The sequence below is a fragment of the Melanerpes formicivorus genome, unplaced genomic scaffold (genome assembly GCF_026170545.1).
Source record: "Melanerpes formicivorus ecotype bairdi unplaced genomic scaffold, bMelFor1.0.p_v2 SCAF_52, whole genome shotgun sequence".
NCBI lineage: Eukaryota > Metazoa > Chordata > Aves > Piciformes > Picidae > Melanerpes > Melanerpes formicivorus.
Window position 1 is genome coordinate 944,454 of NW_027142404.1, and position 26,069 is coordinate 970,522.

The 26,069-nt window shown below is 50.8% G+C and overlaps 1 protein-coding gene across 4 annotated transcripts in view; it reads right to left on the bottom strand.

Annotated features, from left to right (window-relative positions):
* Positions 1-26,069, bottom strand: part of ERBB4 (erb-b2 receptor tyrosine kinase 4) — a 979,801-nt gene that overhangs the window by 148,905 nt on the left and 804,827 nt on the right. For all 4 annotated transcript variants that reach the window (XM_068160757.1, XM_068160755.1, XM_068160756.1 and 1 more), the window contains exon 20: positions 10,758-10,943. In XM_068160757.1, the coding sequence (XP_068016858.1) occupies positions 10,758-10,943 (186 nt within the window). The remainder of the gene's footprint in view (positions 1-10,757; positions 10,944-26,069) is intronic.

Genomic DNA, 26,069 nt, shown 5'->3' on the forward strand with positions numbered 1-26,069 from the left:
TCCTCCTGTTTCCATGGCACTTCCTCTGCCTCAGCTTCCCCCACTGCCCCTTGTGCTGGCATTGGGCATCCCCCAGCAGAGCCTGGCTCCAGCCTCTGGGCACTCCCCCTGCACAGCTTTAGCAACAGCAATGAGGTCACCTCTCAGGCTCCTCCTCTCCAAGCTCCAGAGCCCTCAGCTCCCTCAGGCTCTCCTCATGAGGAAGATGTTCCACTGCCTTCAGCATCTTTGTGGCTCTGTGCTGGACTCTTTCAAGCAGTTCCCTGAGGTCCTTCCTGAGCTGAGGGCCCCAGAACTGGACACAAGATTCCAGATGTGGCCTCACCAGGGCAGAGAAGAGGGGGAGGAGAACCTCTCTCCACCTACTCACCACAGCCCTTCTAATCCACCCCAGGATGCCATTGGCCTTCTTGGCCACCAGAGCACATTGCTGGCTCATGGTCAACCTCCCATCCACCAGGACCCCCAGGTCCTTTTCCCCTTCCCTGCTCTCCAGCAGCTCAGTCCCCAACCTCTCCTGCTCCCTGGGGTTGTTCTTTCCCAGGTGCAAGACTCTCCCTTTGCCCTTGTTGGATTTCATTCCATTTCTCCCTGCCCAGCTCTCAGCCTAAGTCTGGCTGAAGTCCTTTGAAGTTCACACAGCCTGTGAATTCACATCCAGCTGAGCAGCACTGACTTGGACAGTAATAAAATGCACCTTGCTAAAACGCCTGGAATGGAGAGAGGCTTCAGGGGGTGCCAGGAGAGCTGCAGAAGGGCACTGCAGTCTTCAGAACTTAAAAAGGATAAAAAGGAGAGAGAACAGGGTGGCTGTGCAAGTGCCTTTGGCTTCATGGCTCCTGGAGACTCCCAGCTGCAGATCTGCCCTGCTGGCAGGGAATCCTGAGAGAGAGGCATGACTGCAAGTGTGCCAGAAGAAAAAGCTCCACAGACTTGCAGTCTGCACCTGCTTCATTCAAATTCCTTGCCCAGGCTCCTTTCTGCCTTCCTTTCCTGGAGTGTTTTCAAACATTGTTTTCCCGCCCACCCCGATCACCAATGCTGTGCAGGGCTTCAGCTAAGGTCATTTGAGACTGCTTTCACATTGAAAAGGTATAAAAAGTAATCCCCTCAAGTACTTGATCTTCCTTCCATGATATTCCACTGTTCTAATCTACCCCTGCTTCACCTCATCAGCATTCTGAGGGGTTAGACAGCATAGAATCCCAGAATTGTCAGGGTTGGAAGGGACCTCAAAGATAGAATAGAATATTCTGAGCTGGGGAGCTGGAGAGCTGAACTGGGGAGAATATTCTGAACTTGAACTGGGGAGCCCCAAACTGGTTGAAGTCTTGTGTTGAATTCAGCACTCTTGTATGCCACATTAAAGAAATGCATTTCTCTGTGCCCTTAGAAGAGTGAGGCTAGCACAGCACAAAGACCCACAAGGACAATTCCAACAGAAGTCAGGCTAACTGTTCTACTAGAGTGGCAGTAAGAGGATACAGCCTCCAAGCCAGGGGGCTTAAAGTTAACTTCACCTTGTGGCAGAGTGTAACCAACTCTGGGCTAGCAAACTCAAGATGTTTCTTCTCTTCCTTAATGCATTTCCATGAGAATGTCCTCAACTCCATACCTGCAGGTTGCCAGGGAGAGTGTTTGGGCAGCCCTTGCTGAGGGATATTCTATCAAACACACTGAACTATCAAAGCACACAGAAACATTGGGGTTTTTTTCCCCTTTTGGTTAAGTCTTCTTGATTTACATACATCTGTCACACACTGCCTGACAAGGAAGTAATTCATCTACTGAGAATTCACTTCTAGGCTCGTGCCTGGAATTTGATTCTCAATCCATTCCTCCAGTAGCCAACAGCATGGACATCCATGAATCACAGAATGACTGAGGCTGGAATAGACCTCTGAGATCATCCAGCCCAGCCTAGGACCCAACCCTACCACACCAACCAGAGCATGGCACTGAGTGCCACATCCACTCTTGCCTTAAACACCTCCAGGGATGGCAACTACACCACCTCCCTGGGCAGTCCATCCCAGGGTCTGATTCCCCTTTCCATCAGGAAGTGCTTCCTAACTTCCAACCTAACTCTCCCCTGGCATAGCTTCAGGCCATGCACTCTGGTTTGGCCACAAGCTGCCTGGGAGCAGAGCCTGACCCCCACCTGACTACAGCTTCCCTTCAGGTAGTTGCAGAGAGTGATAAGGTCCCTCCTGAGCCTCCTCTTCTCCAGGCTGAACACCCCCAGCTCCCTCAGCCCCTCCTCAGCAGCCTTTCCCTCCAGTCCCTTCCCCAGCCTGGTTGCTCTCCTCTGGACCTGCTCCAGCACCTCAGGATCTCTCTTGCAGTGAGGGCCTAGAGCTGCAGACAGTGCTGGAGGGGAGACCTCACCAGTGCCCAGTGCAGGGCACAATTCCATCCCTGCTCCTGCTGCCCACACTGCTCCTGATCCAAGCCAGGACCCCAAGGTTGCCATGTTTGCCGCTCTTGCTGCCACTCTAGGAAGTTATCTTGATATGTGACTATGTGACCATAAGTTACTGCTTTCCTGGACACCAAACTTCACAACAAATTGATGAGCTGAACTCAGAGCTAACAGGTTAGAACCCCCTGTGCTCAGCACTGGTTAGGCCACACCTTGAGTCCTGTGTTCAGTTCTGGGTTCCTCAGTTTAGGAAAGATGTTGAGATGCTGAAAGGTGTCCAGAGAAGGGCAACAAAGCTGGGGAGGTGTCGGGAGCACAGCCCTGTGAGGAGAGGCTGAGGGAGCTGGGGCTGCTTAGCCTGGAGAAGAGGAGGCTCAGGGGTGACCTTATTGCTCTCTACAACTACCTGAAGGGAGGTTGTAGCCAGGTGGGGGTTGGTCTCTTCTCCCAGGCAGCCAGCACCAGAACAAGAGGACACAGTCTCAGGCTGCACCAGGGGAGGTTTAGCCTGGAGGTTAGGAATAAGTTCATCATAGAAAGAGACATTGGCCATTGGAATGTGCTGCCCAGGGAGGTGGTGGAGTCACCATCCCTGGAGGTGTTTAGGAAGAGTCTGGATGGGGTGCTTGGTGCCATGGTTTAGTTGATAAGACAGTGTTGGGTGATAGGCTGTATTTCATGATCTCAAAGGTCTCTTCCAACCTGGTCTATTCTATTCTATTCTATTCTATTCTATTCTATTCTATTCTATTCTATTCTATTCTATTCTATTCTATTCTATTCTATTCTATTCTATTCTATTCTATTCTATTCTATTCTATTCTGTTCTGTTCCGTTCCGTTCCGTTCCATTCCATTCCATTCCATTCACAGAATCACAGTATCACCAAGGTTGGAAGAGACCTCAAAGATCATTAAGTCCAACCTGTCACCACAGACCTCATGTCTAAACCATGGCACCAAGTGCCACATCCAATCCCCTCTTGAACACCTCCAGGGATGGGGACTCCACCACCTCCCTGGGCAGCACATTCCAATGGTGAACGACTCTCTCAGTGAAGAGCCAATCCCCACAGAAACGAGACACCAGGAGATGCCTCCTGTGTATGCAAAGCAGAAGGGAAGAACCCTGTCAGACACAGCTGCTGTCTAACAACCACATTTTATGCAGGATGCTCGGGGGCTACTCTGCTTTTATAACATTCATCCTTAAAATGAGAGGCTGAAGCTCCTAGAAAGAGGACACAACTACCCTACCTTGGTGAAAGGGGCAGAGTCAATTCAACACAATCTGGATAAGCAAAATAAAAGCATCCAAGCTTTATTTTTATGGTGTGTTGTTTTTTTCATCCCAATTGGCAGTAGATTATACTTAATAACCACCCTATTGTCCGCCTCCAGAAATGATCTCTGGAGCCATATGCAGGGCTGGCAACCAGGCACAGCGCCGAAGCAGTTTGTGCAGAAGTGGAGACATATGGAAATGCAGAGCCTGGCAGAGCAAGTGAACTCTGGAGCAGTGCCTTCCACAAACAAATGCCTGCAGGATGGCCAGATGGGGGAAGTGCAGCGGGGAGGAACGCTGCTGCAGCACCAGCACCGCTTCTGGGACTGATTGGTTGTGCCTGGGGGCAATCACTCACAGAATTGTCAGGGTTGGAAGGGACCCCAAGGATCAACCAGTTACAGTATCACAGTATCACTAAGGTTGGAAGAGACCTCGAGGTTCAGCAAGTCCAACCTGTCACCACAGACCTCTCGACTAGACCATGGCACCAAGTGCCACATCCAATCCCCTCTTGAACACCTCCAGGGATGGGGACTCCACCACCTCCCTAGGCAGCACATCCCAATGGCGAATGACTCGCTCGGTGAAGAACTTTCTCCTCACCTCCAGCCCAACCTTCCCCTGGGGCAGCTTGAGACTGTGTCCCCTTGTTCTGGTGCTGGTTGCTAGAGAGAAGAGACCAACTCCCTCCTGGCTACAACCTTCCTTCAGGGAGTTGTAGAGAGCAATGAGGTCACCCCTGAGCCTCCTCTTCTCCAGGCTAAGCAGCCCCAGCTCCCTCAGCCTCTCCTCACAGGGCTGTGCTCAAGGCCTCTCCCCAGCCTTGTTGCCCTTCTCTGGACACCTTCAAGTCTCTCAATGTCCTTCCTAAACTGAGGAGCCCAGAACTGGACACAGGACTCAAGGTGTGGCCTAACCAGTGCAGAGTACAGGGGCACAATGACTTCCCTGCTCCTGCTGGCCACACTATTCCTCATGCAGGCCAGGATGCCCTTGGCCTTCTTGGCCACCTGGGCACACTGCTGGCTCATGTTCAGGTGGCTGTCAATCAGCACCCCCAGGTCCCTCTCTGTTTGGCAGCTCTCCAGCCACTCTGACCCCAGCCTGTAGCTCTGCATGGGGTTGCTGTGGCCACAGTGCAGCCCCTGGCACTTGGATTTGTTGAATGCCATCCTGTTGGACTCTGCCCATCTGTCCAGCCTGTCGATGCCATGGGCAGGGACACCTCACACCAGAGCAGGTTGCCCAGAGCCACAACTAATTCACAATCCCTCATGCTGAAACTGCAGCACTTTGTAGATGTGTTAGTTGATTCTTGTTTTTTTCTCCTGTGCTGTAGTGGTAAAGCAGCCAGAGTTGCACACAATAATATTGGAACACACTGCTGGGGATTGCCTGCAGGGAGGGATTTGCAAAGGTTTCTTTAGGGCTGTTATGTGACCAAGTTCCTAAAGATCAGCCTGACACTGGGGGTCGAGGTGTTGCCAACTCCTTCAGCCCTCTGCCTGCTGGGGAAAATGCTCTCTGCACACAGAGGGAAGGGGGAGGCTGAAGGATGTGTCTCACTAAAGACCAGCAGCTTCTCACCAGCAGCTGCTTTGGAGAGCAGAGAATAGGACTGAGGGATAGATGATCATTTCTGCCTACTGCACTGGTAATCATGGCTTTGGTAGCTCTCAGAAGGGCACAACCAATCACTCCCACAAGAGCAGCCAAGCAAGAGGGCTGTGGCAGTTTTAGGCAGATGCCTAGGAAATTTTCCACTGATCTTGAGCAGAGAGAGATAGAATGTAAGCCATAGAATCACAGAATTGTCTGGGTTGGAAGGACCTCAAGGATCAGCCAGTTCCAGCCCCCCCCTGCCATGGCCAGGGACACCTCACACTACAGCAGCTTGCTCACAGCCACATCCAGCCTGGCCTGAAAAACCTCCAGACTTCCACCACCTCCCTGGGCAACCCATGCCAGTGTCTTACCACCTTCCTAGGGAGGAACTTCTTCCTAACATCCAATCTTAATCTACCCATTTCTAGTTTTGCTCCATTCCCCCCAGTCCTATCACTCCCTGACACCATAAAAAGTCCCTGCTCAGCTCTCCTGTAGCCCCCTTCAGATACTGGAAGGCCACAAGAAGGTCTGTCAGCTGTAAGCTACTTGCTTCACTGAATCAGCTGCCCACGAAGTCCACAGCAAAGCGAGCAGAGGATGAGTCAACAGCCACCTGCCTGCACAGAGTGAGAGGAGAGGAGATTCTCTTCTCACCCATGCCACTGTGTAAATGTTTTGTAATAAATATTAACAGCCACTGTCAATCAAGGGAGTGGAGAACAGATGGGAAGGAGGCTGTGTTGAGAGAAAGGACTCAAACAGGGATCTGTGTTTTCTCCCCCACCTTCCCTGGTCACATAACAGCCCTAAAGAATCCTTTGCAAATCCCTCCCTACAGGCAATCCCCAGCAGTGTGCTCCAACAGGATTCTGTGCAACTCTGGCTGCTTTACCACTGCAGCACAGGGGGAAAAAATAAACTAACACATCTACAAATTGCTGCAGTATCAGCATGTGGGACTGTGAAATAGAATAGAATAGAATAGAATAGAATAGAATAGAATAGAATAGAATAGAATAGAATAGAATAGAATAGAATAGAATAGAATAGATCAGGTTGGAAGAGACCTTCAAGATCGAGTCCAACCCATTAACCAATCCAACACCTCCTAATCAACTAACCCATGGCACCAAGCACCCCATCAAGTCTCCTCCTGAACACCTCCAGTGATGGTGACTCCACCACCTCCCTGGGCAGCCCATTCCAATGGGCAATCACTCTCTCTGTGTAGAACTTCTTCCTAACCTCCAGCCTAAACCTCCCCTGGCGCAGCCTGAGACTGTGTCCTCTTGTTCTGGTGCTGGGTGCCTGGGAGAAAGAGACCAAAATCTGCGTGTCTACAACCTCCCTTCAGGTACTTGTAGTTAGTTGTGGCTCTGGGCAACCTGCTCTAGTGTGAGGTGTCCCTGGATGATCCTTGGGGTCCCTTCCAACCCTGACAATTCTGTGAGGGATTGCCCCCAACTCTTCTGTGGATCACCTCTCTTGCTCTGCATTCCAGTTACTTCATCTGCAGTCACCTGCAGGTAGGTTTGACAACAGCTCTGATCCCAGAAAGGTGGAGTCACCATCATTGGAGGTGTTCAGGAGGAGACTTGATAGGGTGCTTGGTGCCATGGGTTAGTTGATTAGGTGGTGTTGGATGATAGGTTGGACACGATGATCTCGAAGGTCTCTTCCAACCTTGTCTGGTCTATTCCATTCCATTCCATTCCATTCCATTCCATTCCATTCCATTCCATTCCATCCCATTCCATCCCATTCCATTCCATTCCATCCCATCCCATCCCATTCTATTCTACTCTATTCTAAATAGAGCTTCATTTGCTTCCAAACCCTTCTGAGCTGCTCTGGCAATTTGTTTTGGGGGTAATTCTCCAAATTCATGTGCAGGGGTGATTACCAAACCCACCACATCACCAAAGTCTGATGATTTTCTTGAAGAGGGCAGTATGTGGCACCCATTTGTGTGTGACAAGCACACTCACCAAGATAATCTAAACTTCAAACAACTTCCAACTGACTCTAAATAAAAAGGGGGCTCCAGACTCTCACTTGTAGGAATAGCACTGCACAAAATGCTGGTTGCAGAAAAAAGGTGTCCAAAGTGGGTAAAATTGTGACCTTCTGTGCTCTCTGGTTACTCCTTGCAACCCATTTGCTCTTAGTACAACACCCAGTGCCCCAATATAGCTATGACCTAGGGAAAGGTTTGTGCAAGGGTCACAGTAGGGCTGCATATGACAGACTGGGTGAGGCACTCCATGGTTTAGTTGGTTGGATGGTGTTGGGTGATAGGTTGAACTGCAGGATCTCACAGGTCTCTTCCAGCCTGGTTAATTCTGTACCCTGTATTCATATATATGACCGTAAGGGTTTAGCACAAGGGCTAAGCTGCCTGCTCCCCCAGCACAAAAGTGAGGGGAAGAGTGACACACAAACCTCAGGGGTGAGATCAAGAGACAATGTAAGAGTTTAATGCAACTTTTTTTTTCTTTCTTTTTATGTTCATAGGAAATAGATGTAAAGAAAAAGTAGCTCAGCCAGCTACCATGGCAAACCCCTGCAGCCCAGCCCTTCAGGCAGAACCACTCTGTGAAGCTCCACTGACTTCAAAGCCAATTTGGCCTGGCTAGGAGCCTGCTCACAAAAGGATGCCTGATGAATGCAATAAAGAAGCAGGGAGCACTTCAGCCCAACCCAACCCCAAAATCCCTCAGCTTTAGGAAGCCTATTTCATACCTTCCACCTTGCACAGAAGTATAACCTCTGCAAGAGCTGCCAGGGACTGAAACCTCCCTGTGTTAGAGAGCACAGGGCTGGGAGCAACAGCATTGCCTCTGGGAACACTGATGGGCAGCAGGAAGGAGAAAGCAGAGTGTGATGGTTTAGTGCAAGGGATAAGCTCCCTGCTCCCCAACACAAAAGTGAGGGGAAGGGTAACACACCAAATCTAGGGGTGAGATAAACAGATAAGAGTTTAATATAACATAAGATATCATAATCACAATGCACAGCTAGCTACCTTAGCTAATGATCTTATTAATCTAATGATACAATACATGATTACCTCAGTTTAGCCTATTTGCAGAAGTAGTGCAGTGAAACACAGGGGGAGAAAAAAGCAGCATAAAGCAGAAAATCAAACCCAGAGCTACCTGACTCCCACCCATCTGACCACCATGCCTGCAGAAAAGAGCCAGCACCCAAGACCTGGAACCCAGGAGCAGCAACTGGCACAGGAAGCCTCCCATGCTGCAATCTGAACTTCAAGCTCCCTAATACTCTGCTCCAGTCAGCACTTCCGTTTCTGAAGCTGGCATGAGGCAGGCTGGTGTGAGTAACAGCAGCAGGTTCAGCTCAGTCCATGTGTGAGAGACTAAAAGTTTGTCTCTCTTAGTGTGACTCAACAAAGATAAAATCACTTGCTGCTTGCCCAAACAATTGCTGATATGTGTTGGGCAGAGCCACTGGAAGGAAGGTGCAAAGATCATGTAGGAATCCTGTCTGCCAATCCTGGATGCAAATCACCTTGCGATTGCTTCATGGTAACACTGGGCTACAACAATGGACGCAAGGACCCAGCCATCACGCCTTCAGGGCAAGATAATCTCCACCCATCAAGTACCCTGGAAAGGGTAGACAATGGGTTCACCACCTGTTTCCTGATGTGTAATGAGTATGGGGGCATGTAGATGAGGATGGAGGAGGTGGAGCCCCCCCAGCCCTCCATCCTTGCCCAAACACACAGAAATGCACAGAAAGATCTCCGGGAGAATGATACCTGGACATTTACCTAAGGATGATTTCCTGCCCCTGGAATTCCTGAGGGACAATACTTGGATACATAGCTAAGGACTAAAAACTGTATAAAAGACTGGAGCAACCACTGGCTTGACAGGAAGAAAAATGCAGAAGAAAAATGCGGGGGACTGTGTCCCCCGGACTGGATGGTTAAAAGGTGAAGAAAAGCACAGGAGGAAAATGGAGATGAAGGAAAACACAGGAGACAAACCATGCCGCTGAGAAGGGAAAGCCAGGACAATGCTGCTCCGGAGAAAAGAGGCTGCCCAGAGGCTCTTCTCCAGCCAAAGCCTCAGCACCCTTTCTCTACAGACCCAGGCTGCCCAGAGGCTCTTCTCCAGCCAAAGCCTCAGCACCCTTTCTCTACAGACCCAGGCTGCCCAGAGGCTCTTCTCCAGCCAAAGCCTCAGCACCCTTTCTCTACAGACCCAGGCTGCCCAGAGGCTCTTCTCCAGCCAAAGCCTCAGCACCCTTTCTCTACAGACCCAGGCTGCCCAGAGGACCACAGCTCTTCTCCAGCCAGAGCCTCAGCATCGTTCCTGTACCAACCCAACATCTCCTGCAGCACCTTTCCTCCACAGACTCAAACTGTCTTGGGGGGATGAGGGGTGTGGTAATATAATTCCTTTCCTCTTCTCTCTCTCTTCTCTCTCTCCCTATTTTCTCCTTCTCCCCTTCTTATGTCCACTGTAATTATGTAATAAATAGCCTAGCTGTTGATACTTTGGCCTCGTTTGTGCCTCTCATTTCACATCACGGGAATGTTCAAAAGAACTTGAGTCTCTTTCCCTCTCCGGACCGAGACACCATGACAATGACCTACACTCTTCCACCCCAGCTGAAGTGCAGCCTGTGTCTCAGTGATAACAGATAACAGAGCTCTTGCTCCTAAAAGCCCAGAGGAAGGCAGACAGCATTCTGCCACAGCAAGCAAAGCAGGGTCCAGCCCCTGCAATTTCCCATCCTGCAGAGAGGAGCAGTGTTACCCTCCAGCCTCAGCTGTTGTGATAGGTCTTAACCACAGCAGAACCACAGCAGTTCCCAAAGGAGTGACACAAGTGAGTGCTTCTCTTCTTGGCAGTGTGGGGGCTGACAACTCATGGCATATCAGGAATTAAACTGGCAATGCACACTGAGGAAGGTTGAAAACTACAATCAGCTTCAATCAGTAGCTATGAACAATGAACAGTACAAGAGGCTGAAAACTCGCTTGGTGATTAACCCCAGATGTCACACAGGGCCTGCTTGTTTCTTTTCCTCCCCTGAAACACCCCCACACACACACCCCCCATTAGCACTGAGCTGGAAAGACAGTCAAGAAAAACACTTTGCTTTTCATATTAACAAGCAAGCCACAACCTTGTAAAGCAGCCAAACAGGATTTCAAGAAATACCAAAGCTTTCTACAAAAGCACAACTGTGCCCAAAAATAAACTCCTCATAAAACAAAGCCTCCCAAAAACAACCAAAACCTTTTGTTGCTTTTGTTTTGGGGTGGTTTATCTATCTATCTATCTATCTATCTATCTATCTATCTATCTATCTATCTATCTATCTATCTATCTAATGGTGTTGTATGCCCTGTTTTCCAGTTAGTGATGAAAATGACACCAAAAGCAGAGCAGGAGCCACATACCTTAGCTATTTGGACACACCAGTTCAGCAGAAGCTGGGAGCCAATGTTATCCTTGTGTTCATGAACATAATCCAGCAGGCAGCCGTGGGGCATCAGCTGAGTGACCAGCTGGATGGTGGGGCTCAGGCAGACACCCAGGAGTCTAACCAGGTGTGGGTGGTCCATGCTGGCCATGATCAGAGCTTCCTGTAACAACAAAAGTGACTCAGTTACTCCAGGGTGCTTAAAGACTCTATAGACAGAAGATCAAAGAATCACAGTATCACCAAGGTTGGAAGAGACCTCAAAGATCATCGAGTCCAAGCTGTCACCACAGACCTCATGACTAAACCATGGCACCAAGTGCCACATCCAATCCCCTCTTGAACACCTCCAGGGATGGGGACTCCACCACCTCCCTGGGCAGCACATTCCAATGATGAACGACTCTCTCTGTGAAGAACTTTCTCCTCACCTCCAGCCTAAACTTCCCCTGGCACAGCTTGAGACTGTGTCCTCTTGTTCTGGTGCTGGTTGCTAGAGAGAAGAGACCAACCCCTTCCTGGTAGTTGTAGAGAGCAATGAGGTCACCCCTGAGCCTCCTCTTCTCCAGGCTAAGCAACCCCAGCTCCCTCAGCCTCTCCTCACAGGGCTGTGCTCAAGGCCTCTCCCCAGCCTCATTGCCCTTCTCTGGACACCTTCCAGCATCTCAACATCTTTCCTAACCTGAGGGGCCCAGAACTGGACACAGGACTCAAGGTGTGGCCTAAGCAGTGCTGAGCACAGGGGCAGAATGACCTCCCTGTTCCTGCTGGCCACATTATTCTTGATGCAGGCCAGATTTCCCCTTTCCCACACAGCATCTCAAGTGTTCCCAAAGTACCACAAACTCCTTGTGCTGCTTGTGCAGTGTTAGGAAAAACCCAGTCAGCTGTAATGAGCAAGGGGTCAGACCCCCTGAAGAGATGCAGTGACAGCTCAGATCAGAAATTCTGCACTGCTCTCTATTCTCTGTCCCATGACAGGCACAGAAATAAAGATGCAAGTGTCTGCCTAAAGGTCTTGTTTGGTCTCATTGGTCTTGTTTCACTTCTCCTAAGCTTGTTTCAGGAATATCTTTTCTCAACTGGTGCTCAGTTCATTAGACATCAGCTTTTGTCTTTTTTTTGTGCAAGCAAATGATGCCATTCAACTACAGCAAGGTGGCCTCATCTGCAAGAGACTTTGATTATGCTGTGCTAAAAATGCCTTTCTGGGCTAGAGATTTTATGGTTAGTATTTTATACATTTATTAATCACAGAATCACAGGAAACACCCAGTTGGAAGCTAATCCAGCTCCAAGCTCATCCAGTCCAACCCTCAACCCAGCACTGCAGGGTCAACACCAAACCATGTCCCTAAGTGCCAGCTCCACAGGCTGCTGGAATACCTCCAGGGATGGTGATACTTTCATTTCCATTCCCACATCCTAGTGACCCTTAGATCTCCTCTGTTCACTGATCACACACTCACCATGCTCTGCAGGTGGTTTTCCAGCCTGCTGTCCTCATGCTTCACAACACTTCAATGAATCACAGAAAACATCCACTTGGAAGAGACCTCCAAGCTCATCCAGTCCAACCTCCCACCCAGCACTCAACTATGTCCCTAAGCACCAGCTCCACAGCTGCTGGAACACCCCCAGGGATGGGGACTCCAGCAGTGCCCTGGGCAGACCATTCCAATGGCTGAGAGCCCTCTCTGGCAAGAAATATTTCCTAGCATTCAGCCTGAACCTGCCCTGCTGCAGCTTGGAACCATTTCCTCTGCTCCTGCCCTTTGCCACCAAGGAGCAGAGGCTGTCCCCTCCTCACTCCACCCTCACTTCAGGGAGCTGTAGAGAGCAATGAGGTCTCCTCTCAGTCTCCTCTTCTCCAGCCTGAACACCCCCAGCTCCCTCAGCCCCTCCTCTAGCCCAGGTGCTCCAGGCCCTTCTCCAGCCTCATTGCCCTTCTCTGGACAGGCTCCAGCCCTTCAATGTCCTTCCTGCAGTGAGGGCCCAGAGCTGAACACAGCCCTCGAGGTGTGGCCTCATCAGTGCTGAGCACAGGGGGATGGTCACCTCCCTCATCCTGCTCAGCTGCTTTTCACAAGACTTTGGGTTACACTTTATTCATCTCTTCCAGAAGCTCTGTTCTCAGAGGCTGACATCTCGAGAGCTTGGTTGTCCCATACCAAAGATAAGAAGGACTTAATCTCAGCTGTGCTATTTGGCCCTATAGTTTGTACCACTGACAAGCAGCACAGGAGCTCCTTACTGAACCCCTACCCATCAGTTCTTAGAGCAGCTAATGCTGCCATCACAAGCAACTGGCATTCAAAAGAGGCAGGCAGAAAGCTTTTCTCTCTCATTCATCCAAGCTGAGTTCCACCGTTTGAGGGCCACTTCACCACGGCAGTGGAACAATGATAAGTGAGATGAAGCTTCAGCTTTGCAAAGCTATTTTGGTTCTCTCTCTCTCTCTCAAATAAACATATGTGACATCTTTCTGACAACTTCAACAGCTGCCTGAGTGCCAAATGGAGGAAGAAAGGGGGGGAGGGGGGAGGGGAGGAGGCAGGGGGAAGGATGGGGAGAAGTTGCCATCATGCTCCTCCCAACTGATAAAAGTTGGAGGTTTGTTATTTGGTTGTTTTTTTGGTCTTTTTTCCTTCTCTATATTAAAGCCAAAAGACAAAAAAAAAAAAAAGAAAATGGTCCTGGCAAGTAGGTTGAGTTTGTATTAAAGGAAATTGCTCATCATAGTACAATGAGTATTTGAAACCCAATTGCAGAGTATTTGCATAATAGTTCTCTCTCTTTCTTTCCTTCTCTCTGTCCCCCCCCCCCATTAAAACCAAAAGACACTAATTGTAGGGTTTCTTCCCCCCAGTAAGAAAAGAGCAGATGGTCTCCACTGGGGGGGGAGCACCTCCTTCTTTTTCCTTCCCAGAGGAGAAATGAAATCAATAGATGAATAACGGGAGGTGGCTGGAGGGGGAGCTGCCAGGAACCACTCCAAGGTGGCAAACGACTATAGCTAAGGTCTCCTTCAAACTGTTTCAGCCTGCCTTGTGCCGTGCTTGGAAGAGTCACTGAAGGCCACCTGTTGACAGGTGCATTAATCAGTCTCAGAGTGCAAAATCAGTCTGCCTCGTGTGTTTGATGAGGGAACAGAGAGTCTGCTCAGCAGGTTTGCTGATGACACCAAACTGGGAGGCTTGGCTGAGACACCTAAAGGCTGTGAGGCCATTCAGAGACTTGGACAGACTGAGAGCTGGGCACAGAGGAGTTAGAATAACAGAATAACAGAATAAACCAGGTTGGAAGAGACCTTCAAGATCATCGCATTCAACCTATCATCCAACACCACCTAATCAACTAACCCATGGCACCAAGCACCCCATCAAGTCTCCTCCTGAACACCTCCAGTGACGGCGACTCCACCACCTCCCCGGGCAGTCCATTCCAATGGGCAATCACTCTCTCTCTGTAAAACTTCCTCCTGACCTCCAGCCTGAACCTCCCCTGGCACAGCCTGAGACTGTGTCCTCTTGTTCTGGTGCTGGCTGCCTGGGAGAAGAGACCAACCTCTGCCTGTCTACAACCTCCCTTCAGGTAGTTGTAGAGAGCAAGAAGGTCACCCCTGAGTCTCCTCCTCTCCAGCCTAAGCAACCCCAGCTCCCTCAGCCTCTCCTCACAGGGCTGTGTTCCAAGCCCCTCACCAACTTTGTTGCCCTTCTCTGGACTCGTTCCAGCAAGTCAACCTCCTTCCTAAACTGAGGGGCCCAGAACTGGACACAGGACTCGAGGTGTGGCCTAACCAGTGCAGTGTACAGGGGCAGAATGATCTCCCTGTTCTGCTGGCCACACTATTCCTAATACTGGCCAGCATGCCACTGGACTTCTTGTCCACCTGAGCACACTGCTGGCTCATGTTCACCCTACTGTCAACCAGTACACCCAGGTCCCTTTCCACCTCACCAGTCTCCAGCCACACTGACCCCAGCCTGTAGCACTGCCTGGGGTTGTTGTGGCCAGTGTGCAGAACCCAGCGAGGTTCAACAAGGAGAAGTGCAGAGTCCTGCAGCTGGGGAGCAAGAATAACCTGCAGCAGTACAGGCTGGGAGGGGATCTGCTGGAGAGCAGCCCTGGGGAGAAGGACCTGGCGGTGCTGGTGCAAAACAAGTTCTGCATGGGACAGCAATGTGCCCTGGGGGCCAAGAAGGCCAATGGGATCCTGGGGGGCATTGAGAGGAGTGTGTCCAGCAGATCCAGGGAGGATCTCCTCCCCCTCTACTCTTCCCTGAGGAGACCTCATCTTGAGTACTGTGTTCAGTTTTGGGCTCCCCTGGGATCTGCTGGAGAGGGTCCAGCAGAGGGCTACAAGGATGCTGAAGGGACTGGAGCCCTGCCTGGTGAAGAGAGGCTGAGGGACCTGGGACTGTTTATTCTGGAAAAGAAAAGACTTAGAGGGCATTTAATAAATGTTTATAAATACCTGAGGCCTGGGTGTCAGGAGGGAGGGGACAGGCTCTGCTCACTTGCTCCCTCTGATCGGACAAGGAGCAATGGATGTAAGCTGCAGCACAGGAGGTTCCACCTCAACACAAGGAGGAACTTCTTTACTGTAGGGGTCCCAGAGCACTGGAACAGGCTGCCCAGAGAGGTTGTGGAGATTCCTTCTCTGGAGGCTTTCAAGGCCCATCTGGATGTGTTCCTGTGTGATCTGAGCTAGACTGAATGGTCCTGCTCTGGCAGGGCGGCTGGACTTAATCATAGAATCATAAAATCAACAAGGTTGGAAAAGACCTCAGAGATCATCAAATCCAGCCCACCACCTGAGACCTCGTGACTAACTAAACCATGGCTTCAAGTGCCACGTCCAGTCCTTTTTTGAACACCTCCCGGGATGGTGACTCCACCACCTCCCTGGGCAGCACATTCCAGTGGCCAATTACTCTTTCTGGGAAGAACTTTCTCCTCACCTCCAGCCTAAACTTGATGATCTCTTTGGGTCCTTCCCAACCCTTGACATCCTGTGATCCTGTGTTATTTTTTCCCCTTGCAGAGGCATAAGGGCATAGATAGCACTCGGTGCCCTGTCCCTCTCTGAGTGCAAGCATGAGCTTCACCAGGAGCACTTCTCCTCATAATGAGGACTGATCAGAGCACAGACAACATAGTTTTTTCTGACAAAGGGAGCAGATGGAAAGCTTTGAAGCATGTGTTCCATTAGTCTCCAGCTCCTTGCCATTTCCAAGCCTGTCTGAGTCCAAGGCAAAGACACTTCTGTCCATGAAGAAAGGGAAGCAGAGCCATTTGTCTCCTTCTGATGTTACGGGAAAGCACAGATTCTCCCAACAGGGTCGGGCAACAGCTCCAGGAAAAGACAGAAATGCTGTTAATAGAATACTATGGACTGCTCTGTAATGAATTGAGACACACAACAGAGAGCAAGGAAATCTTCATTAGCCATCTAAGTCACTAATGGATGCTAATTTAGCACAAGCCCTGGCTCCATGCAGTTCTCCTCATTAGTAAAGCTATTGTTATTCTGATTGAACTCACATCTACAGGAGAGCTACGTTCAGGGTTACAGCTACCCAGCACAACTCCAACACAAAGGAGAAGAGATTGCAATTGTTCTGCCACAGCCCAATTAGACAAACCAGACAACAACAACAGAAACACTGTGGCTTAGCAGCATTTGAAAAACCTACTCCACAAATGAGGAGCAGGAGGCCCTCCTTTAAAATCTGTTTGGAGGCGACAGACCCTAGAGCTACAACCTCCATGATGCTGAGGCACTCTGCAGCTTGCTTCCCAATACCTCCAGGGAAAGACTCCACAAGCCCCCTGGGCAGCCTGCTCCAGGCCTCTGTCACCCTCGCAGGGAAAAAATTCTTCCTCCTCTTTCCATGGCACTTCCTCTGCCTCAGCTTCCACCACTGCCCCTTGTGCTGGCATTGGGCATCCCCCAGCAGAGCCTGGCTCCAGCCTCTGGGCACTCCCCCTGCACAGCTTTAGCAACAGCAATGAGGTCACCTCTCAGGCTCCTCTCTCCAAGCTCCAGAGCCCTCAGCTCACTCAGGCTCTCCTTGTGAGGAAGATGTTCTATTCCCTTCCTGGGCAGAGGAGCAGTCCTGAACCTACCTTGAGCTGATAAGCAGCCCTGAATCTACCCTGGGTAGATGAGCAGCCCTGAATCTATCCTGGGTAGATGAGCAGCCCTGAATCTACCCTGGGCAGAGGAGCAGCACTGAATCTACCCTGGGCAGGGGAGCAGCACTGAATCTACCCTGGGCAGAGGAGCAGCCCTGAATCTACCCTGGGCAGAGGAGCAGCACTGAATCTACCCTGGGCAGAGGAGCAGCTCTGAATCTACCCTGGGCAGGGGAGCAGCCCTGAACCTACCCTGGGCAGAGGAGCAGCCCTGAACCTACCCTGGGCAGGGGAGCAGCCCTGAATCTATCCTGGGCAGGGGAGCAGCCCTGAACCTACCCTGGGCAGAGGAGCAGCCCTGAACCTACCCTGGGCAGGGGAGCAGCCCTGAACCTACCCTGGGCAGAGGAGCAGCCCTGAACCTACCCTGGGCAGGGGAGCAGCCCTGAACCTACCCTGGGCGGGGGAGCAGCCCTGAACCTACCCTGGGCAGAGGAGCAGCTCTGAATCTACCCTGGGCAGAGGAGCAGCCCTGAATCTACCCTGGGCAGGGGAGCAGCTCTGAATCTACCCTGGGCAGAGGAGCAGCACTGAACCTACCCTGGGCAGAGGAGCAGCCTTGAACCTACCCTGGGCAGATAAGCAGCCCTGAACCTACCCTGGGCAGGGGAGCAGCTCTGAATCTACCCTGGGCAGGGGAGCAGCCCTGAACCTACCCTGGGCAGGGGAGCAGCCCTGAATCTACCCTGGGCAGGGGAGCAGCCCTGAACCTACCCTGGGCAGAGGAGCAGCCCTGAACCTACCCTGGGCAGGGGAGCAGCCCTGAACTCACCCTGGGCAGAGGAGCAGTCTTGAACCTACCCTGGGCAGGGGAGCAGCCCTGAACCTACCCTGGGCAGGGGAGCAGTCTTGAACCTACCCTGGGCAGAGGAGCAGCCCTGAACCTACCCTGGGCAGGGGAGCAGCCCTGAACTCACCCTGGGCAGAGGAGCAGTCTTGAACCTACCCTGGGCAGGGGAGCAGCCCTGAACCTACCCTGGGCAGAGAAGCAGCCTTGAACCTACCCTGGATAGATTCTACTGCTCCACTTAATGCAAGTGAGCAGATGGGCCTGATAAGCAGCTAGTGAGCAGGGACAGTCTCAAAAATCTTTGGTCTCCCAGCTTTCTGCTTCTGACTGTTCTCACCACAAAATGCTCTTAAACAAACCCAAACAAAGCAAAACAAGCCAGAAGAGAACAGTCCACCTGCTTCCCCCTAATAACTGCAGAGTAAATAAATGCCTTTAAAAGCTAACTTCCCACTGTGCTGTGCATTTTTCCTGCAAGAACAAGCTGTGCTGTGGCAGCAGGAGAGAAGCTACGCTGCCTACACTGCTCTTGACATTCGTTTTCCAGTGCTTCTAGTGGCCAGGCTGAACACCTGTCAGAGCAGATCCAGGTACAGCCCAACAGACTTCCAGTGCCTGCTGTTTGCCTGCTAGCTCTCACATGGCTCTGAGGTTGCAGCCAACTTAGCCTATGCAGTCTGCACAATCACTTAGGCAGGGAGACAGCATGACATAGACACTCACAGGATCAGAGGATGTTAGGGGTTGGAAGAGACCTCTGGAGATTTTCCATCAAGCAGCCACTCAGAGGACAACTCCAACCAGCCTGTGAACCCAGCCTAAGAACACTCATTCTGGAGCTTAGAAAGCAAAATGTAGACCATTTCCAGTTTACTTCTGTGCATAAATTGCCAGGAGTTCAGGACCTCAGCAACCAGAGATGCTTCCACTGAAGGCTGGCAAGAGAAGCAATAGGGAGTTTCAGCCCAGCCTTCTCCCCTTGCAGAGCAGGTGTAAGGTGTGTTTGACAGCACACACCTCCTTGTGAAAACATCATCTCATTCTGGGAAACTTTCCACTGACAGTTTGTGACCACAGGGTCAGAGGATGTTAGGGGTTGGAAGGGATCTCTGGAGATCTTCCAGTCCACCCCCCCTGCCAGAGCAGGATGACAGAATCCAGTACAGGTCACACAGGAACACATCCAGTCAGGGATGGAAAGGCTCCAGAGGAGACTCCACAACCTCTCTGGGCAGCCTCTTCCAGTGCTGTCACCCTTACAGTGAAGAAGTTCTTCCTCATGTTGAGGTAGAACCTCCTGTGCTGTAGTTTCCATCCATTGCCCTTTGTTGTATCACAGGGTGCAGCTGAGCAGAGCCTGTCCCTCCCTTCCTGAACCTCAGCCCTCAGCTATTGATAGACATTGATCAGATCCCCTCTCAGTCTTCTCCTCTCCAGACTCAACAGCCCCAGGGCTCTCAGCCTCTCCTCACCAGGCAGGGCTCCAGTCCCTTCAGCATCCTTGCAGCCCTTTCTTGGACTCCCTCCAGCAGATCCCTGTCCCTCCTGAACTGGGGAGCCCAGAACTGGATGCAATATTCCAGGGGAGGTCTCAGCAGGGCAGAGTAGAGGAGCAGGAGAACCTCCCTGGATCTGCTGGACACACTCCTCTGAATGCACCCCAGGTTCCCATTGGCCTTCTTGGCCCCCAGGGCACATTACTGTCTGTGCAGCTAAATTTTAAGGGCACAGCCTAAAACCACCACACTGTCCCATGCAGAACTTGTTGTCCACCAGGACTCCCAGGTCCTTTTCTACGGGGCTGTTCTCATCAATGTTTCAGAAGTCTGTCAAAAGCAGTTTGTTTCTTACCATTTTGATGCAACCAGCAAATAGGTTTTCAGTTTTAAACTGGCAGCCTGAACCAGCAACCACTACACCAGGATTCCAAAGGGAGGGCAAACAGGCAGCACCACTGACCAGCTCACAAACCTTTTCAGCCTGGGGGAGACTACATCTTGTTTCTCTTGTACATGAAAATCAACCAAGACAGAATCACCTTTGCTCAGGTGCTCAGCTGCTCAGGAGGTGTGGTGCAAGCACATCCCAGGGGTTTCACCTGGTAAGACCACTGGTGCCCAGCGGGGGGGGGAACGGACGGTGTAAAGATCTCTGGAGTATGCAACAGATCTTTTCCTGGCCTGAGGAGCCCAGGGATGCATATTGGAGGAGTGACAGGCAGAGGGGTGAGGGGCAAAAGCCCACCCTGCAGGCACAAGGACTCCCTGGAAGGTGCAACAAAGACAAGGTGGTTGTGAAGGGCCTGCCTGATGTGCCAGCTGTGCCCACCGACAGCACACCTGGCAGTCCCATATGCAGCAATGTGGCTGGGCCAGGGGGAGCTGCCATTAACTGAACAAAAGCCCTGAGCCAATACCAATATCAGCTTGTGTGGAGAAAACACCAGCTGAGGACAGCACAAGACAAGGACATCCCTCCCTCCTATCCTCCCAGCCAAAGCAGCAGCACCCTTCCTCAGACCTTCTCCAGGCAAAGGAATTGTCTTGGGGGGGTGGTGGTTATATAATCCCTTTCCTCCTCTCTCTCTCTCTCTCTCTCTTCATATTTCTCCTTTAATAAATAGCTTCTCTTTTGATATTTGACCTCCTTTGTGCCTTAATTTCACAACATGGGAATGTTTTAAAAAGAACTTAGTCTCCTCCTCTGGACCAAGACACAGCCTCAGCTGCAGATCCCTTTCAGAAGGAGGGAGTTGGTGCTTTGATTTTCTATTTCAGATGAGCAATGGCAAGGTCTCAAGAATGAGTGAGAGAGAGATAAAAAAGAATATCTCAAGTTCTTACTCCTTTCTGAAGGGTCTGAGGACATTACTTTGAAATCTTCTGGTATCACTGAAAAGCTTGACTTTATAATCACACACTCAAAGCTCCTTGCTCCTTCAGGATCAATTTAAAGGGGTAGCACCAGAATGAAACATAATTTCCTGAAGTGTACTATCAACATGAAGAGTTGTTCTAATCAAAGATACATTCTGCCCATAACTCAGGTATTTCAGCTCCCACACTGAGAATTCAAAACAGACTCATCTCCATGCTTCCCTCATCTGTATTCAGCTGCCTGTGAGCATCACGCTCAGGACTCCATCGCTGCGGAAGGGTGATGATACTGGAACAGAGAAAAGTTTCACTGGATGGTTTGGCTCACTGTTAGACCTTTGTTCTTTTTGACCAAGGTAGTTTCAGAGAGCCACAAAGCCATCAAAAGCTGTCACACATTTCCTGTGCCACAGCACTTTCTTCCTTTCAACATTACTCTGTCTGCCATTTTCTCCTGAGCTTCTCCAAAGTTTTCCTCTGCCTTTTTCTTCTTTATTTGTTCTTTCACCATCCTGCTGACCCCCACTCTTCTGCTGAAGAGGACACCACAATTAAAGACCTCTTTAAAAAATGCTTGAAAGAAAACCACTGCACCCCACCCCCATCAAAACACATACACCTCCTGTACACCTTCTGTGCGATGAGCTGCCCCTCCAAGTGCTGCGAGGCTGAGCCCTGCCCTGCACTCCTCTGGCCAGGGTAGAGCCTTGATCCTGGCCAAGTCCTTCTGGGCCAGCCCCACTGCTGAGGACCACATGAAAGCAGCACATATGGGAGCAATGGGAGCAGATGGCACGGCTGTGCCACCAGAGATGTCCCTGCAGGGAGTGGCTGGGGCTGCCCCAAACCAGTCACAGCTGGCTCCAGCCACACCAGCCTGGTCTGCACCACTGCAGCCAGCAAACAGTGGGAAGGAGACTGGGCTGGGGCTGGCCCATGGCCAGGAAAAGCAGCAGGCCCCACCAATGTTTTAATGCAGGCTTTTGTTCTTCACAGAATCACAGCAAACATCCAGTTGGGAGAGACCTCCAGGCTCATCCAGTCCAACCCTCCACCCAGCACTGCAGGGTCAACACCAAGCCATGTCCCTAAGTGCCAGCTCCAAGGCTGCTGGAACACCCCCAGGGATGGGGACTCCAGCACTGCCCTGGGCAGACCATTCCAATGGCTGAGAGCCCTCCCTGGCAAGAAATATTTCCTAGCATCCAGCCTGAGCCTCCCCTGCTGCAGCTTGGAACCATTTCCTCTGCCTCCTGTCCCTTGCTACCAAGGAGCAGAGGCTGTCCCCTCCTTGCTCCAACCTCCCTTCAGGGAGCTGTAGAGAGCAATGAGGTCTTCCCTCAGCCTCCTCTTCTCCAGCCTGAACACCCCCAGCTCCCTCAGCCCCTCTTTGTAGGTCATGTTCTTGTTTGCTAATAATGACTCAGCTTTTAAATGTTTATGTTAATTGGCAATAAATTGAGTCAAAATCCAGAAGCTGTTTTGCCTGTGAGAGTAACCAAGAGTGGTTTCCCTATCCTCAGCCTGTCCCAGTTCCTTATTCTCTCCCCAGCCCCACTGGGTGAGGTGTTGGCTGTGAGCCAGGGTGGCTACTGTACCCCCTCCCATGGCCATGGGACGATGGCCAACCAGTTAATAACCTGGCTCAGAAAAGTGGCTGGAATTCAGGAATGCAATGCAAACATGGCTCACATCCCTGGCTTGTCTCTACAGACAGGTTTCACAGAGGGTTTCTTACACACCCGAAGTCTGGGAACTTGTCTGATGCTCTGATCATTAGGTTTCATGTCACTCCCTAAACTTCCACAAGATTTGAGCATGTCCCACTGCCAGGGTAATACAATGCAGGCTGAACAGTATAATACAATAATAATGAATCACTTCTTCATGTTGATAAAATCTTGACAGGTGCAATAACCCCCACATCAAAGACTATGATCTCCAACACACGGTCATGTTCAGGCCCAGGCTTCTGTCAAGACAAATCAAACAACTCCAAGAACAAACCTGCATGATGAGGGGCCAACAGTCTGTCACCAAGACAAACCCTGCACTCACACCAATAGAAGTAACTGTACTCATTAGCTTGTATTCAGAGCTCTGCAGGCACTGCCGTAAAAACAAGCTCTCACTGCAGTATAGGAGCCAAGAACATAAGTAACAGGAAAACATCACTTCAATGGTACTGCCCCTCTGCTCTGCTGAGACCTCACCTGCAGTGCTGTGTCCAGCTCTGGAGCCTTCAGCACAGGAGGGACATGGATCTGATGGAGCAGGTCCAGAAGAAGGCTATGAAAATGATCAGGAGGTTGGAGCAGCTCTGCTATGAGGTCAGGTTGAGGGAGCTGGGGGTGTTGAGCCTGGAGAAGAGAAGGCTCCAGGGAGACCTAAGAGCAACCTGCCAGGACCTGAAGGGGGGTACAAGAAGGCTGCAGAGAATCTGTTTGCAAAAGCCTGCAGGGACAGGACCAGGGGCAATGGCAAGGGGACCTCAACTACCTCTCTGGGCAACCTGTTCCACCCTAATGGTGCAGAACTTGCTCCTAACATCCAATCTTAATCTGCTCTGCTCTAGTTTGAAGCCATTGCCACTCATCCTATCCTTGCAGGCCTTTGCAAACAGTCTCTCTGCAGCCTTCTTGTAGCCCCCTTCAGGTACTGGAAGGTTGCTCTTAGTCTTCTCTTCTCCAGGCTGAACACCCCCAGCTCCCTCAGCCTGTCCTCGTAGCAGAGCTGCTCCAACCCCCTGATCATTGTCATGGCCCTTCTCTGGACCCAAATGTGCATATGCAACACAGTTGTAATTTGTCAACATAGCTCAAAAACCTCCATAGCTGTATTTTCTTGAACATTTTGATACAATTTCTCATGTAAAGCATTAAGCTAACAGCAGGCTTTGGTCTATTTGCTTATTTGTCTATACAATTAAAAACTTCATATCCCTCCCTCACGAGGGGAGCTGAGGGCTCTGAAGCTTGGAGAGGAGGAGCTTGAGAGGTGACTTCATTGCTGTTGCTAATGCTGTGCAGGGGGAGTGCCCAGAGGCTGCAGCCAGGCTCTGCTGGGGGATGCCCAATGCCAGCACAAGGGGCAGTGGTGGAAACTGAGGCAGAGGAAGTGCCATGGAAAGAGGAGGAAGCATTTTTTCCCTGTGAGGGTGACAGAGGCCTGGAGCAGGCTACCCAGGGGGGTTGTGGAGTCTCCCTCTCTGGAGATATTCCAAACCCACCTGGACGTGTTCCTGTGTGACCTGCTCTAGGTGATGCTGCTCTGGCAGGGGGGTTGGACTGGATGAGCTTTTGAGGTCCCTTCCAGTCCCTAACACTCTGTGATTCTGTGACTCCAAATAAACCAGAAACCTTCAGGATACAATTTTTCCTGCAGGTATGATTACATACAGAATGCCAATGCCATGTTGAAGGAATAAATGAGGAGAAATTAGAGCTGAGAGGGAAGATAGCTCTTCTGCCTCCTCTGTTGCCTTGTATGAAGAGCCACCCAGCTTCTTTCAAGTACCTGAGCTGGAGGAAAGAACTGACAGATAGCAAGAGATGTTTGCATCTTAGAGACATTCTCAGAGGGTAATTAGCTAAAGCAGCTCTGTCTGAAAACAAACCTCACGCAGCATCTAGTGCTCTCCATGAGCATTTTGGTCCAATTTCAAACCAGAATATCATTAAAATTAAAAATGAATTTAAAAACATGGAACCATGAGCTCAGAGCTTGGGAGATGTGTGTGGAAACTCATGGAGACCCAGCTATAAAATGGGCATAATAATTCCTCGAAGGTTTATTTCTTGTGTCTGCCTTGACTGAAGGCCTTTCAGTTTATGAATGAGCTCTTCGTGTCTTCATGAGGAGAAGCCACAAAAGTAATGTGGAAAACATTGCTCTGCAAAACCTTTGTAGTTTTGGAATGGCTTTTTCAGAGGTGAAGGACCAAGCACCTCAGATCAGCAGTTACTGCTCTGTGGACTTCCAGACACATTATGAACTCAGCTCCTCAGTTCATCCCAGTTACTGTCCTGAAGTCAGAAAGGTGCTGGCAGCAAACATTAGCAGCAAGCCAGTCATGGAACAGACCACAGGATCAAGGGATGTTAAGGATTGGAAGGGACCTCTGGAGATCTTCTAGTCCAACCCTTATGCCAGAGCAGGACCACAGAATCCAGCACAGGTCACGCAGGAACACATCCAGACAGGGATGGAAAGGCTCCACGGAAGGAGACTCCACAACCTCTCTGGGCAGCCTCTTCCAGTGCTCTGTCACCCTTACAGTAAAGAAGTTCCTCCTCATGTTGAGGTGGAACCTCCTCTGCTGCAGTTTCCATCCATTGCCCCTTGTCCTATCCCAGGGCACAAGTGAGTAGAGGCTGTCCCTGTCCCCTCCTTCCTCACCCCCAGCCCTCAGATATTGATAGACATTGATCAGATCCTCTCTCAGCCTTCTCCTCTCCACACTAAACAGCCCCAGGGCTCTCAGCCTCTCCTCACCAGGCAGGGCTCCAGTCCCTTCAGCATCCTGGCAGCCCTCCCATGGACTCTCTCCAGCAGATCCCTGTCCCTCTTCAACTGGGGAGCCCAGAACTGGATGCAATATTCCAGGTGAGGTCTCAGCAGGGTAGAGTAGAGGGGGAGGAGAACCTCCCTGGATCTGCTGGGGACACTCTTCTTAATGCTCCCCAGACCCCCTTCCCTTATTTCTTCAGCTGCATGACATGCAGTGACAGGGACAGTTGACTGTCACTTTTAAATGAGATGTGGAATATTAATATGAGCAGATATTAATTACTTAATTTTTATCTGTCAGTGACAGTTGCTGTACCAGAGGTGTCTGGATTAGCACTCAGACAAGCAAAACAATTTTTCATAGAATCATGGAAGGGCTTAGTCTGGAAGAGACCTTAGAGATCATCTAAACCAACCCCCTGCCATGGGCAGGGACACCTCTCACCTAGGCCCCATCCAACCTAGCCTTCAACATCTCCAGGGAGGGGGCAGCCACAACCTCTCTGGGCAATCCATGCCAGAGTTTTGCCAGCCTCACAGGAAAAATTTCTTCCTAAGGTCCAAGCTAAACCTCTTATCCTTCAATTTCATTCCATTTCCCCTTGCCCTGTGGGTGGACACCCTTGTAAAAAGTCCCTCTGCAGCCTTCCTGTAGGCTCCATTCAGGTACTGGAAGGCAGCTCTAAGGTTCCCCCTGGAGTCTTCTCTTCTCCATGCTGAACAATACAGGTTCCCTCAGTCTACCCTCACAGCAGAGGTGTTCCAGTTCCTGGATCATCCTTGTGGCCTCCTCTGGACTTGTTCCAATAGATCTGTGTCCCTCTCACAGTGGGGACACCAGAACTGGAGGTGAGATCTGAGCAGAGCAGAGTCAAGGGCCCTGCTGCCCACACTCCTCTGGTTGCAGCCCAGC